Source organism: Maniola hyperantus, chromosome 7 (genome assembly GCF_902806685.2).
Source record: "Maniola hyperantus chromosome 7, iAphHyp1.2, whole genome shotgun sequence".
NCBI classification, from domain to species: Eukaryota; Metazoa; Arthropoda; class Insecta; order Lepidoptera; family Nymphalidae; genus Maniola; species Maniola hyperantus.
The window spans coordinates 8,998,865-9,013,920 of record NC_048542.1 but is presented as its reverse complement, the minus strand read 5'-3'; the positions used below and the strand labels follow the sequence as shown (position 1 = coordinate 9,013,920).

At 36.6% G+C, this 15,056-nt stretch overlaps 3 protein-coding genes across 4 annotated transcripts in view; 1 reads left to right on the top strand and 2 right to left on the bottom strand.

The window, feature by feature from the left end:
• Positions 1 to 15,056, bottom strand: part of galla-1 (cytosolic iron-sulfur assembly component galla-1) — a 194,175-nt gene that overhangs the window by 5,440 nt on the left and 173,679 nt on the right. The gene's annotated exons all lie outside the window — the stretch shown is intronic.
• RpS11 (ribosomal protein S11) lies at positions 1,623 to 5,261 on the bottom strand. Of its 2 annotated transcripts, none has more exons than XM_034969922.2 (4): positions 5,113 to 5,261; positions 4,404 to 4,532; positions 2,388 to 2,593; positions 1,623 to 1,770 (listed from the first exon to the last, which is right to left on the bottom strand). In XM_034969922.2, exons 1-4 carry the CDS (start codon positions 5,122 to 5,124, stop codon positions 1,647 to 1,649), a joined length of 471 nt encoding a protein of 156 aa, XP_034825813.1. In that variant the 5' UTR covers positions 5,125 to 5,261; the 3' UTR covers positions 1,623 to 1,646. The 2 variants fall into 2 exon arrangements, with proteins under 2 accessions (XP_034825813.1, XP_034825815.1); XM_034969924.2 differs by lacking the exon at positions 4,404 to 4,532 and adding an exon at positions 4,240 to 4,356 and having other exon boundaries at positions 5,113 to 5,258.
• Positions 5,426 to 15,056, top strand: part of ssp3 (short spindle 3) — a 52,970-nt gene continuing 43,339 nt past the window's right edge. Inside the window, exons 1-8 of the mRNA XM_034970654.2 lie at positions 5,426 to 5,753; positions 8,599 to 8,753; positions 8,845 to 12,075; positions 12,148 to 12,322; positions 12,407 to 12,482; positions 13,420 to 13,522; positions 13,987 to 14,076; positions 14,809 to 14,967. Of these exons, the coding sequence (XP_034826545.1) occupies positions 5,669 to 5,753; positions 8,599 to 8,753; positions 8,845 to 12,075; positions 12,148 to 12,322; positions 12,407 to 12,482; positions 13,420 to 13,522; positions 13,987 to 14,076; positions 14,809 to 14,967 (4,074 nt within the window). The 5' untranslated portion in view covers positions 5,426 to 5,668. The remainder of the gene's footprint in view (positions 5,754 to 8,598; positions 8,754 to 8,844; positions 12,076 to 12,147; positions 12,323 to 12,406; positions 12,483 to 13,419; positions 13,523 to 13,986; positions 14,077 to 14,808; positions 14,968 to 15,056) is intronic.

Sequence of the window (15,056 nt, the reverse complement as noted above, 5' to 3'; positions counted from 1 at the left end):
TTGTTAGCACTGAGATAGGTCTATAATTTGTAATTAAGGTACTCCGATAAATTTTGTACAATTGTGACTTTTAGGATTTTTTTTCTGAAAGAAAACCTTCAAGCTCTGTGCACATGCAAAGTGTCAAAAAAGAGTTCCAAACAAAAATGTTCTAGGGAGCCTTTTGAAAATTAAAAATAAATTTTGTATGGATGTGAAGTTTTTTTACTGGTTCACAAATCACCAGTGACCCAAGGTGTCGAACATTTTTTGTTTCGTAACCGTCTGTCTGATAGTTTTCAAGAGCCTTAAGGGTATCCTAGTCAGTTTTTCACGTCTGGCTATCTTTATAATCTTGTTGCCCTAGAGTTTTCACTTTTACGCACACGGAAAGTTTGCTCTGCTTGACCACGATACGTGATCATCATTAGCTATGATTGGAAAACTTGAAATTGGCACAGCTACGACATTGTCTACTCCCTATTACCATCTGTAGCTGGGCCAATTTCAAAAGTAGCCTGTGATTTAGTAGGATTTACTAAAAGACCATGTATAACTGCACAGTTCTTTTTTTGTTTTGATATTTCTAGGTCATCTGTAATCAGTCATTAGTATTTTTATGAGTGTGTCAAGAGTTGGGAGAAGGTCATTCCATCGAAAAACTCTTCTCATAAGGCTTTCGGTGGCTTAATGCCCACAAGACAGTTCTTATATTCTTCTAAGTGACACTGTCAGACTATTCGTATGGATAGCTTGGCCTTATGTTTCTTAGCATTGCTATGTATATCTTCTCTTATTGTAGGCATTACGAGATACTCGTGTGTTTCCAATGTTTTAGTAAACCACTAAAACAAACGGGGCTTTGAGTATTTACTGTGTGAAAGACTGAGCTTTGATATCACTGTAGTTTTTGTATGTTATTCTTATTTAAAAAAAAAAATATGTCTTTGTTAAAAATAACCAGAGAGTTTTGTTTTTTAAAAGAATAAGGATTTGATAGGAATATTATTTTTCAATAAAATTAATAATTCATTAGCAATAGATCTTTAAAAAAGGTTTGTTCTTAAATATTTCAACCTTTTTATTCGTTATTACTCCTAATATCTGTAGCACTTCGCACATGAATAATTCCTAAAAAATCGGTAATTGTGTATGAACGCTCTTAACATTGTCAACCGATATAATTTTTCGAGATTATGCCTCGATCTACAAATATTTTAGTAGATTTTTATCTTATGGACGAAAGAAATTTCTTTATTTACCCGGACTCACATTTTTATTTCGCATACGACTTATAATTACAGTAAAACTCGGCATCTTTTCGAGTTTTGTACGGCAGCTCCAATCACGGTGACAATTGGGCAAAAATGGCCCATAGTAATGTGCTCAAAAGACTTTGATATGAACGTTTGCTCATATCCGCGGCTCGCCTACCCCGCCCACATGCTTCATCAAGTAGAGGGGGATTCCAACATCAATGGTTGAGACCGACAAAACGTCATAATATAGGTACGAGTGACAGAGACAACGCTATACAAAGCCGAAATGTCATTCTAAAGGCCGATGTACATAACTTTCGGCTGCGTACTGTATCTTATTAATGTCACGAAATAACTGAGGTTAAAATACAGAACAGAGCCACAAAATACTTAAGTAACTTTATTACATTAGAATTTTTTAAAAGATTTCTTGGAGCCCTTGCCCTTGGAAACTTTAAGAACATTGAACCGTACAGTTTTGGACAGCGGCCTGCATTCACCGATGGTAACAATATCGCCGAGTTCCACATCCCTGGAATAAAAAGTTGTATTATTATAAGGATCTGTTTTATTTCTTGTACTTATTATTGAAATATTAATAACAAAATCAGTTTGGGTTAGAACACGGTTTATCGTCAATTGGTGTTCGGAAGACCGTCGTGTAGGTATCATCATTTAGAGAAACTAATAATAAACTGTAAATTAAATTTTAAAACGTTCATTACTTCCAACCCCTAATGGACCAGTTGGTAGGTCTAGTTAGTTTGTCATATTGAGGGAAAAGTACAGGAACCTTTCAGCTTTTACTAACAGTATAGACCAAGATCCCTGTATGTTGTTTCCCGTCAAGAAACATGACAACGCGCGACGCCTATAATCGTACCGCACGGCGCGAGCACGGGCGCTTCCAATTATTTAGTTTTAGGGTTCCGTGCCTCAAAAGGTCAGGCGCTACTCGTGCTCTATTAGTTTATAGTTTGTTTTATGCTAAAGACGGGCAAAAACGAACTGATGTTCATTATTGCCCATCCTTACCACTGTTGGGCAGCAGTCTTTGCATTGTGAAACAATCCCATCAAGCAACTCCACAAAATTTCTAAGCAGTCAGTTTAGATGAACATAATGAATTAAATATTCAATGAAACAAACCTAAAGCAAGGTGACAGATGGACAGACATATTTCTGTGACGCTTCTCAAATCGGTTGTATTTGGGCAGGTAGTGGAGGTAGTCTCGTCTAATGACGATGGTCCTTTGCATCTTCATCTTTTGAACTACTCCAGTGAGGATACGTCCACGGATTGAGACATTGCCAGTGAATGGACATTTCTTGTCAATGTAGGTACCCTCAATTGCCTGTAAAATAATAACAGCTTGTTTTATTTTTGTAAGCATTAATAGGTCTTGTGGAGTTGTTTGAAATGCATCTATAGGAAATAACAGCTGTCTATGATATAGTTTTTTAAGTCAACAAGTAAAGATAAAGCATTGCAAAAATGATTTCAGAACTACTGAAATATATTAAATATAATAATAGTATACCAAATTAAACAGCCATTATCTCTTAATCAGAATTTGGGTTTGAACACGGTGTTCATCATACAGTAATCAGAAGACCGTCGTGTGAGTTTCATCATTGGAGTATTTTACGATAGTAAAATTTTGCCCTCATGCTATGTAACATTTTTTTTACATTGACAATACATAAGCATAAGGGCCTACGCAGACTGGATTACGGGACAACAGTGGATTTTAAATTTATCAATTGAATTTAATATTTATCCAATGGAAATAAAGTATGTATTTCAATGCTTGGCGACTGACCTCAGAGCATCGCAGTGCAGTTTTCTCTGGAGCACTGAACATTGAAATACATACCTTTTTCCATTGAATAAATATTAAATTCAATTAATAAATTTAAAATCCTCTACCATACCGTCCTCCAGTTTGCGCTGGTCCTAATAATAATTAATTATCATAGTGCACGTAAAACAAGTAGTCCAATCTGAACATGATGTCTTTTGCTTGACTGTTTTGTACAAAAACAGATTTTAACTAAGTTTGTGTATTTAATCCTCAGTCTAAGACTTTCGTAAAGTACCATAATATTGAAACTTAGATTGAACTATAGTTCGCGACAGGTCGAGATGGCAAACGGGCTATGTGCGGGGGACCCTACGCACACCTGTACGTCACCCACGCTCGCCCGCACTAGGTTAACGCGGGGGGTCCCCACCCTGATTGGCATCTCGAACTGTCGCATACTATACATACTTGTTTTGCATGCACTATACTATATAATAATAGATTTTTTAGCCCATGGTTAATCCTCCACCAGTATAATTTTAATCTTATATCACAGAACAATAATTATTACCACTTGATTATGTAATTACTACTAATATTTCTTACTGTAACATGCTTAACCAGACATGCAAACTTACCTTATTACAATGAATAGATAAGAAAATAATTCTCATCCATATAAATAGTATTCCTTACAATTATTTTGCTATCTTTTAAAATCCTTAAACTAAAACTGTATAACCCAGTTATATAGATTAAATGAACATGGACCAGCACCAATACAGAGAGAACATTAACTTTTTAACATAGGAATTTAGTAAAATTATACAAAGTAGTGGACCTTTTATGTCATAGTATTGAAATTGAATTGACAGACTGAATAATAAATACAGTCAAACCTGTTTATAATAACAACATCAGTTCAGACAATGTATTGGTTATAATGTTCAAAATGTAAGTCCCAGCTATTTGTAGCACAAAGACTTAGCACTGGTTATTTATTATAACTTTTGGGACCTAATAATCATAGTCCCTTCAATGTTGTAATAACAGATTTTGACTATTCATTATTTCAAGTTAAAAGTTACATATTAAAAAATTGTGCAAGTTAATTGTTCTCCTCTGCTAAAGAACCACTGTTAGCGACGAAGAAGCCACCGTTGCCACCGATGCCAGATAAAATGGTAAACTCAGACCTCTCTTGGCGTCTTGAAACCTAGACCAACATTCTTATGATGTCTCATATCCTTCTTCTTCATTACCCCCTTGCGGTTGAGGAACACCGTCGCCTGTTTCTGAAACGCTTTCTCTGTCTACAGAAAAAAGAAACACACTGGTTAGAATCACTCCCATGCGTTACCTCTCTTGGTGTCTTGAAACCAAGACCCACGTCTTTGTGGTATCTCAGTGGTTTCCGGCTTCGTTTAACACCAATGCCTTTCTTACGGTTCAAGAAGACCGTCGGTTGCTTTTGGAATGAACGTTCGGTCTGGAATTTGCAATAAATATTAGGTACCTAAGCTTAAAAATATGTAACTTAGTGCTTCTAGTGCTGCTCACTTGCTTTAGTTATTACTTAGTACTTAACACTATTTTCTATAAACGGTTGAGAGAACGGTTGAATCAAAGCCTATGCCATATTGAAATACCTAATCGTAACTATTGAAATACTTACGTTTTCAAATTTGTACATACCCATTACAATGACATCCTTTGCTTAGGAAAAAATTTTTTGTATAGAAGAGCAAGAGCTATAACCTAGCAAATAAATGATACTCGAACATGTCAATTGTCCTATTTTTTTTAATTAGATAACACACAATCTAGGAATTCAATAATTGAGTGTATTAGATTTAACTATTTTATACAACTAAAGTACATAGGTATTTGTAAAAAATATATCAGAAACCGAAACCCCACGTGGATAGAACAGTAACATATCAAAACACACTTTGGCATCAAAAAACACTTCTACATAAACGGACTGGCCTTTTGTCACTTATTTTTAGCAAATAATATTCGAATTTCTTTGTAAAACACCTTTTTTCTGCTAAAAACTAAACACCTACCTGATCCGCCATCTTGCTTGACAATTAAAAGAAATGTGCGTCAATCAGTGTGACCAACACCAATGATGACCATCACGAAAACACAGAATCTGCCATTCTGACCAAACGTATCATAGAGATATTGATTACTCTTTGTCTCAGACTTCGGGCAATCTTACCACCAACCAAGTCAGAACGTCTGAAAATTGGACCATAAATAAGAAACATTCTTGATTTCTCTATGCATTTTTGTTTTTGGGTTTTAGCAGTTTTTAGCACAGACCAATAACATGTTTTATTTTAGCCTACGCATTGATTTAGAAAAAAAACAAGGGATTGTCAAATGTCATTTGCGAATTGTTATGAAAATACTCTAGCTCAACAAATAAAAGTTAAAACTTAAATTTTTCGATCAGATTGTTTTAATAACTTTATTTTCATTGATTTTTCTTTTAATTAACATTTATAACATTTTCTCATAAATACAAAGTGTCTTGCTCGAAACTTTGTGCAAAAGCAATGTGTTTGGTTAAACCATTTGTTTTTCTTTAGCCAAATATATTTTGGTTGATTTATAATGCAAGAAGTGAGGCAGCTGGTGCAGGAAGAAGGCAGGGAGGCGAGGAACCTCGTGGCTTTTCATGTTTCCGTGGATACACCTGGTAAATCAATCAATAGATATAAATATAAATTGCTAATAGCTATTGATAGTTGATTCTCATGTACAAGATACCACGACAGAACCAGAGACGTTTCACCGTGGGCGTCGCTTTAAGGAGCAATACAAATCAACTGGCAATAAGATTACTCAATATTTGTAGGAATCCAAAAAACATTAAAATGCAGAAATTGAAGTTTATTCTTATCCCTATTCTTTGTTGAGAGTGAATAATAAATTGTTATAGGCTTAGAAACATTTTTAAAAAGTAGATAAATATGTACATACATGATAGAAGTAAATTGCATTAACAAAATATAACCCGTAAGTTTTTCTAATAAGACTTTTGTAAACTTCAATTCTATATTTTTCTTCAACTACTTATTGCAATTTAGTGTGATGCTATAATTAATGTTATTTTTTACTACAAGACAGCTGCACCAATATTTAAGCAGGTTTTCCTCATGTTTTCCCATCCCAGATAAGTTTCTTGTCACTTATTACTTTAGAACCCTTCAAGTGTAAAGTGCAGGGCTATCTATACATGATATAAATGGATAAACTGATTGAGATATCAACAACAACTTACATCATTAGGTCTTGAAACTGGAGATTCTGCATGTAAGTTTTACCCCCAATTAGAATCAATTTTCAGAAATTTTCGCAATTGAAACCAATTCTTATATCTATTAAACATCTTACAATTAAGTACAAAGCATATACAACATACTAGCAGATGTCCACGACTTCCTCCGCATGAATTTATGATTGACGTGATTGAAGGAGAAACCAACAAACCCACTTTCGCATATCATATATAAAAGAAACAGCTGACTTACTAATCTATCAACGCACAGCTCAAACTACTGGACAGATTGGGCTGAAATTCGGGATGCAGATAGCTATTATGATGTTGTCTAAGTTCCAAAATCCTTTCTTAGCGGATATCTACGTCATAACAGCTATCTCAAGCCCAAATTTCAGTTTGATCATGCCCTGCACTTGACACTTGAAGGGTTCTGAAGTAATAAGTGCCAAGAAACTTATCTGGGATAGGAAAACATGAGAAAGGCTATCTACACCTTAGTAGTTTGCAGTTAGAATAGAAAGATTTTTGCCTCAAATAAACTGTTACAATTGCTTTTGAATAATCAAGTGAATCTACTACAAAATGCACTTTCTACCAAGAAAAACCAACAAGAAACTCGGCGGTTGCTTTTTTCAAAACTTCAGTTTACAGTATTAAGTTTATTTTACACTATAGGATATAAATTATATTATAGTTGGGTCAATATTGGCCAATTTTTTACTGTAAAATTGGTTTGAATAGTACGAGCTGTGTGTTGATAGATCAGTCAGTCAGTATTTGCCTTTTATATATTTAGATTTATATCCCATAGTTTGAAATAAGCTTTATGCCATGTAGGACAAATCTAAATAAGTACAGTACGCGACAGGTCAAGATCGCAATCGGGGTATGAGGTGGGGGGACACCCTGCACACCCCCACGTCACCCGCGCTTGCCCGCACTGGGAAGCGCGGGGGGCTGTGCCGGTGTGCGGGTCGTTCCCACCCCGATTGCTATCTTGACCTGTCGCGTAGGTACTATAATTGTAGTCCCGTGCGTTGCTTGATTGATCATTACTGACCCGACTGGAGTTGAACCAGGGATATTCGACTTTTAAAAACTTGCTGGTTTTACGTGTTTTTGCAAAAAAGACTACTGATTTTTAACTTGTATGTGAGCGTTCAGTTCAGGCAGTCCTTTTTCCGTTGGATTGGTCTGTATTAAAAGATATTTAAAGCTAAGTATGTGATTTTAGAGTTGCTTAGCAGGTGATGGTGAGGGCTGTGCTTGGAGTTTCTCTATGTGATCAAATCAGAAATGTGGAGATAGAGTAATAGAATAGGCGAACCAGGGTAACCGACAAAGCTGAACGGGTTGTGAAGCTAAAGTGGCAATGGGCAGGGCACTTAGTCCGAAAAATCGATAGACTTTGGGGTCCCACGGTGCTAGAATGGCGACCTCGCATGGGAAAGCACAGCGTTAGAAGACCTCCCACTAGGCGGACAGATGAAATCAAAACCAAATGAGTTGTAGGGAGCCGCTGGATTCAGACGGCGCGCGTAGGACCGTGGCGCATAGAAGTCCCTATAAGAGTTATGTCCAGCAGTGGATATCTATTGGTTGATAATGAAGATGATTATGTGATTTCTCTTAATAAAAGTCGCAACTATGTCTAAATCTTTTAATTTTGTCTGAAATCTGGGCTTGTATTACCCGTAAATGTTTAAATACGTAATCTATATGAACATCAATCTATTTACACATGGTAACTCAAATAAATCAATAACTCTGAATAGTTAATATGGCTTTACCTCCATATGCTGCAACAAAAATATCGATTTTCTGCTAGGTTTCTATTTTTGTTTCATGCTTATAGTAAAGTTTGGAAACTTGTCTGCGATCATGCTGCGATCCATAAAATTGAGCAGTTATTCGCACCGATATTTGTATCGAAAGAAAGCCTACATTAAAGAAAATTTATAACTACCTACTTGGTTTTGAATATGTGCTAACAAAGTAAAATTGAGTAAAGACGCACGGAAAATTGGGGAATTGCGTTGATTGTCGTGGGATTGGTTGTTGCGTGGTCAATGAATTGAATTGGTCAAGAAACAACGATCCATGTCGGTGATCAGGGGGTGGAGTGTTTGAGTAATTTCAGTTGAATACTAAAGCTGATAAATCATCGTAGGATTTTATACATTTTCGTAGCGGTCCCTATACCCCCTGACACGTGCATAAATATGATACGGAGATGTAAGTATTTGTTACTTTTCCATAGCTCTGGTATCCCGCAAGCCACCTCGCGCCTTGCCTCCCGCACGCCGCGCACCTCCGCGGGCGACACGCCTCCGCTCCGCCTCGGCCGGTCGCGACAAACGCTCAGAACTTCGAGCTCGCTATTGGGCATTGTTGTTTGGAGATTTGCAACGAGCTGTAAGATCTTTTTCTGTGACTAATTTCACATTAGGTCGTCATCAGAAATACGAGCATTATTTTCTCAAGCTTTTCTTTTCATATATTTCAGGTTGGTGAAATTTACAACACTGTTGAGGCTCACGAAAATCTTAATGAGTGCCAAGAAGTTATTCTAGTTCTAGAAAACTACACGCGTGATTTCAGGGCTTTGGGAGAATGGTTCAGACTGAAATGGGAATACGACAATACACCTCCACCACAGAGACCACAGAGTTTAGCATGGGAGATAAGAAAGACTGATTTCGTAAGACCCGAATCGAGGCGTACTTTTTCTGTTAAAACTTCACCATCAGTATCGGGGAAGAATAGTCCTTGTTTATCGGGATATAATACGCCGAGTGGCAAGAATAGCCCTAACTTGACTGGTAAAGCCAGCCCAGGTAGCGGGAAAATCAGCCCTAAGATATCATCTAACTCAAGTCCGAAAGCAAATGTTGAATTTTTTAGTAATAAAATTGTTGCCTCTAAAATAACAGCAAAACCTGAACCGAAAGTTGCCAAAGAAACTTCTCGATTATCTGATATTAAAGAAAAAGATGTGTCATTGGAAAATTGTAAGGAAATACATGATGACATTGAAACTGAAAATAAAATCTCGAATGATAAAGAAGAGCAAATAAAGACAATAATTGTTGAAATAGGTACAGCGAAAGAATATCAAAATGCTTGTCCAAAACAAGTAGTTATTAAATCACCAAAACAAGTTAAAACAAATATAACTAACAAGAGAAACTCTGCAGATGATATTTCTTGCCAGGCTAAAACAACTATTGCTGAGCTAGATGCAATGGAAAAGGAGTTTTTACATAAACAATTAACTGAAAATGAAGTAAAGAATAATAATATGATTAACAAAGATTTTGAGCAAGAAAACCTAATTAATAACAAAATTTCTGATATTGGTAATATAAATGATAAAACTGAAAAAACAAACGGAGAAAAAGATAACATTTCGACTGAATCGCCTACTAAATCCGAAGATAATTTTGCAGATATATCGAACGAAAATTCACCAAAATTTGATATTGAAAAACACCAAGATAAAAATGTTGAGATTAATAAATTGCAATTGAAAGTACATGAAAATTCAGTGCACGACTATAGCAACTTAAACGGTAACGTAGAAGAAGTATTAATTAGTGATTCCATTAGTTCAGATATTGAAAAAACTCAATCAGATCCAGTCATAAACAAGCCAGAAAATGAAAAGTTAAGATCCAATGTTCATACAGGAATAGTTAGTCAGAATCTGAGTCCATTAGTGGCTGAAAAAGACAACATTTGTATTAAAGATGATAACGGAAAAAAAACACCAACAGAAGAGATTCATGAGAAGTCAAACCCCGTTAAAATTGTAAACAGTGTAAATTTTCCTGTTGTAAAAGATACCCCGAAAGACGTAAAACTCAACGATGAAAAAGAGTTTGATAAAACTATTGTAGATATTAATAAACCTGCAGCAAATATAACTACACCCATAGAAATGCACAGCCAAATTGTAGAAACTGTTCGAAATACTTGCGATTCCTTAAATAGACTCACAAATCATGATGTAAAAGACCTTGTCCAAGAAGAAATTTTGAAAATGTCAAGTGAGGCAGAAAAAGAGAAATCAACAGCAAATTGTAAAGAATCTTTGAAAGAAGCAATTGTTATTGAAAAGGAAGATTCTAAAAAAGATCAAGATTTGAAAAAGTTTGATAGTAAATCTAATTTAGAGGCGAAACCAACTGCTAAGCCAGCTTATTCGCAAGCAGCTGCAAAACCCAAAACATCCACCCAACCAATAAAAGTGGAACTGAAAACGCCAACACGACTGGCTCGAAGTTCCACTGTAGTAGAAATTCGGCCCACAACTGTATCTAAAACCGCACGATCATTCCAGAAAAAGAATCAAACAAATAAATGCAGCTACCCATTCAATTTAACCACTGGTCGTAGTAGCCTTTTTGATGGTACATCTAATACGAATAACAAAGGAGCTATACCTAAGCGAATAATTAATAGAAATAGCCAAAATATGTCTTCTGTGGACCCTAAAACTGTGACAAATAAAGAAGTTATTAAGAAACGTCCCCCAAGACCGAATTCACTAAAGATTAATGATAAAACTGATAAAAAAGAAAAGAGTTCTGCTTTAGAGAAAAAAAAAGGTAGCAAAGATTTCAGCAGTTCGGATACAGTTGTACCCCAAGCAGATATGTCAAGAATTGAATCAAGTGAGAGTATAAAGACTCTGGTACCTGAAGATCATCAGGTTGTGCAAGATGTTGCGAATTCCATTGAAGTACTTAATGTTGACAGTAATAAGAACGACAACGAAGGTTGGCTTACAGTAAAATCTAGGCGACTGTGTCGTGAGTCTAAAAAGCACTTAAAGTCGCATTGGAGCAATAGATTCCATCAACCGTCAGCAACGACAAGTCTCCCTACCTTAAACATGTTGGAATCTCCTAAACAAGAGACAAAAAGTATTGTTGTTTCTAAGGAGAATAAAGTAGATCGAGCTAAGTCAGAACAACCTCAACTAATCGAAAAGCAACTTCAAAAAGTCGAGAAGGTTAAGCCTGAAAAACTGGTTCCATATGAAATGTTGGTAAATAATGAAACTGTGATTACCAATGAAAACTTAATTTTAACTAGTAATTTTGATACAAATGGAAAACTGCCTCAAAATGAAAAGCCACCTTCAAGCAATATTTTTGAGCGAGCTCTGAATTCCGAAAAGCTTGTGAAGGTTTCACCTAAACCGAAATCTGAGAATAAACTTAGAGATGCGTCAATGATCAGACAGAAGTCTGATGTAACTGGTTTAAGAACTAAATCTTCGCGAAATAAGGTGCTGACCAAAAGAGCGGAAAAAGTAAAGGATTGTCAAAAATGTGATGATTCTTCCGAGTTAACGAAAAACCGTTTGCATTCGTCTTTAGAAAGTATAACCACCGCTTTAGCTAGATCGCAAGAAAGTACTGTTGACACTTTCGATTTTGACAAGTGGAAGGCAGAATTCAAATCCACTTTCAAATATTTAGAAGACGATGATCAAATGTCCAATCAGAATGAGATATTGAAAGCGGCCGATCCTTCAGAGATGTCCGAAATAGCTGAGATGACGTCACAAATCGAAGAGAATGAAAGGATAATTAGTTGGGCTTTAGATTTCCAATCTGAAGTGGATCAGAGGAAATTATGCGAGGAGGAAGATTTGTTGAATAGACAGATTATGGAACTACAACAAGTTTCTGATATTGAGATAGATACAGAAACTGATGATACAGAAGTAAGCTTATATTGTGGTTTTTTTTAAATATCAAAATTTCTTCATCAGCCTTATAAATAATAATTATTACAGACAGATGCAGAAATCCTTTGTGAAGATCCCCCGGCTCAAGTTTGTCCCACGGAAACTTTGGGTGCTCTAGCGGCAAGTCTAGAAGACCAATATGAAACTGCTCTCGCTGGTATGTCCTGGGCAGAACGTGTTGACACTTTAGTGGTTTTAGAAGCCTTGGTGGCTAGGGACCCCGGTAAGTTATTTACTATGGAAAAATTGAAATAGTAGTTTGAATAAATATAAGAAATCATTTGTAAATAAAAAACATTGCTTTCAGGAAGAGCACAACAACTTCATGCTAAATTGTCACAGGGGATTAAACGCCGCGGGAGTTTACAAGATGCTTTGCGAAGGTATAAACATCATCATCATGATCAACCCATCGCCGGCTCACTACAGAGCGCGGGTCTCCTCTCAGAGTGAGAAGGGTTTTGGCCATAGTCTACCACGCTGGCCTTGTGCGGATTGGTATAGACTTCACACACCTTTGAGAACATTATAGAGAACTCTTAGGCATGCAGGTTTCCTCACGATGTGTCCATTCAGCGTTAAAGCAAGTGATATTTAATTACTTAAAACGAACATAACTCCGAAAAGTTAGAGGTGCGTGCCCGGGATCGAACCCCCGACCTCCGATTAGAAGGCGGACGTCCTAACTACTAGGCTATCACAGCTTAGCAAGGTATAAACAAATACTTGAAAATAAATTAAATATCCAACTAAGTAATCTACAATTGTTTGATTGTTAGCCATTTTGTAAGCCTGCGACTGAGTTAGGCGTGATGTCTACTTGAATGAAATTGCACTCGTCCATCTGTCTGTCTGTAATTACTTCCAATTGAAACATAATACGTACACTGATGACCTTCAGCCGAATATTGCATAAAAAAATATAAAAAGCGTTATTTCAGGGGGGCTCCCATACGAAACTGGAGCGGCTTTAAAGTGGAAATTGAATTCAACGCTATTTATGTCAAAAACGGCTATATATTAGAAACTGAAAATTGTGTACAATTTCAGTTATATCCTGAACAACAAATACTGAAATTAGATAAATATTATAAAGAAACGAAATCATTTAATTTTTAATGGATATCAGTATTTTGACCTAACTTCACAATAATGTTAATAGATGGCGCTGTTAACATTATAAAATAAAACTACTGGGAATTATGGGATACCGCGAAGTCTCACAATCATGCAATAAATGAATAAATCTAAATCTTAGTTCGGGGCGAACCACTAGTATATACCAATATGAAACAGGGTATTATTTACTTTGATTTCTAGGCTTCAAGCTAAACAAGCTAGGGCTGAACGCCAGAGACATGAATATCAGACCGAGCGAGCCAAAAAGATACACCAGCTATTGGCGCGTGTGGAAGAAGTTAAGGTACCTAACTAAATTTCAGATAACTTAAGGTTACGGTAGCTAAGAATTTGGAGTGGAGCCTTCTTTTAGGAGTAAGAGAACTACAGTACGCGGCCGAAAGTAATGTACATCGACCTTTAGAATAGCTTGCATCCCGGGGAAGACCATAGGCTACTTTTTATCCTGGAAAATCAAAGAGTTCCCACGGAACTTTTAAAAACCGAAACTCACGAAGTCGCAGGCATCACCTAGTCTAAATATATAAAAGGAAAAGGTGACTGACTGACTGATCTATCAACGCACAGCTCAAAGTACTGGACGGCTCGAGCTGAAATTTGGCATGCAGATAGCTAATATAAGATATATAAGATACGATTTACGAAAATTAAACCTAGGGGTGAAATAGGGGTTTGAAATTTATGTGGTCTACGCAGACGAAGTCGCGAAAATAAGCTAGATGTGAAATAATTGAGTCATTTTTGTAGGTGGCTAAAAATCAATTGATAGATGAGAAGAGAATGAGAATGGAGAGGCGTCTCCAGAAAGCTGCAGAAAATAGAGATCAACATCTAAAGGTAACACAAAAATCACTGATGAGATATTTTTCATCATCATCATCATCATCAACCCATCGCCGGCTTACTAGGCGTCGCCGGCGGTCTCCTCTCAGAGTGAGAAGGGTTTTGGCCATAGTCTACCACGCTGGCCATTCGAGAACATTATGGAGAACTCTCAGGCAAGCAGGTTTCCTCACGATGTTTTCTTTCACTGTTAAAGCAGGTGATATTTAATTACTTAAAACGCACATAACTTCGAAAAGTTAGAGGTGCATGCCCGGGATCGAAGCCCCGACCTCTGATTAGAAGGCGGATGTCCTAACCACTAGGCTATCACAGCTTGTCTAGCAGATATTTTTAGCAAATATTAAATTAAACTTAAAAACAAATTTTTGCACATTGGACTCTGACAGTAAATTCTAAACGGGTCTAATGATTTTTTTTAACATCTGTTAACTTATTACTGACAATTAATTTGCTTATTATTCGTGTATTAGTATGGAAGTATGGATTATTTATTAATCACTCCTCACTGACACCACATTAGTATTCGCACCCATGCGAAGCCGGGGCGGGTCGGTAGTACGTATATAAAGTGAGGACTTAAAACTACAACAATATGGGTTACATCTGTACAGTGCTTATCTCTTCTACACCGTATCTTCTCTCTTCCTTATCACCGAGCACCAATACGCCATGTAATATGAACGTAATATGTCTATGGTACAATGTCGTTGGTATATTTTGTAGGACATAGTGCGCAAAGCACACGACGAAGAGGAAAAGCTGCGCGAGATCGCTTTCATCAAGCAACTGGAGGCGGAGAACAGGCGACACGAGTTCCTAGAGCAGTGTCGCACGCACACCACTAGACTGCGCCAGATGAGACGGGATAGACTGCACAAGTTGGTAAGGCTTCACCAACACCTGCAATGCAATCAATCTCAAAGTCAAATCATATTCAAATTGGGTATTGGACTCCAATTTTTATATTACTT

Excerpts from the sequence above, each read along its gene's own strand:
- RpS11 (XM_034969922.2), bottom strand. Across the intron at positions 2,594-4,403 it reads GTTTCAAGACACCAAGAGAG|GCAATTGAGGGTACCTACAT; the intron begins GTAACGCATGGG and ends ATTATTTTACAG. Across the intron at positions 1,771-2,387 it reads CATCTGTCACCTTGCTTTAG|GGATGTGGAACTCGGCGATA; the intron begins GTTTGTTTCATT and ends TTTTTATTCCAG.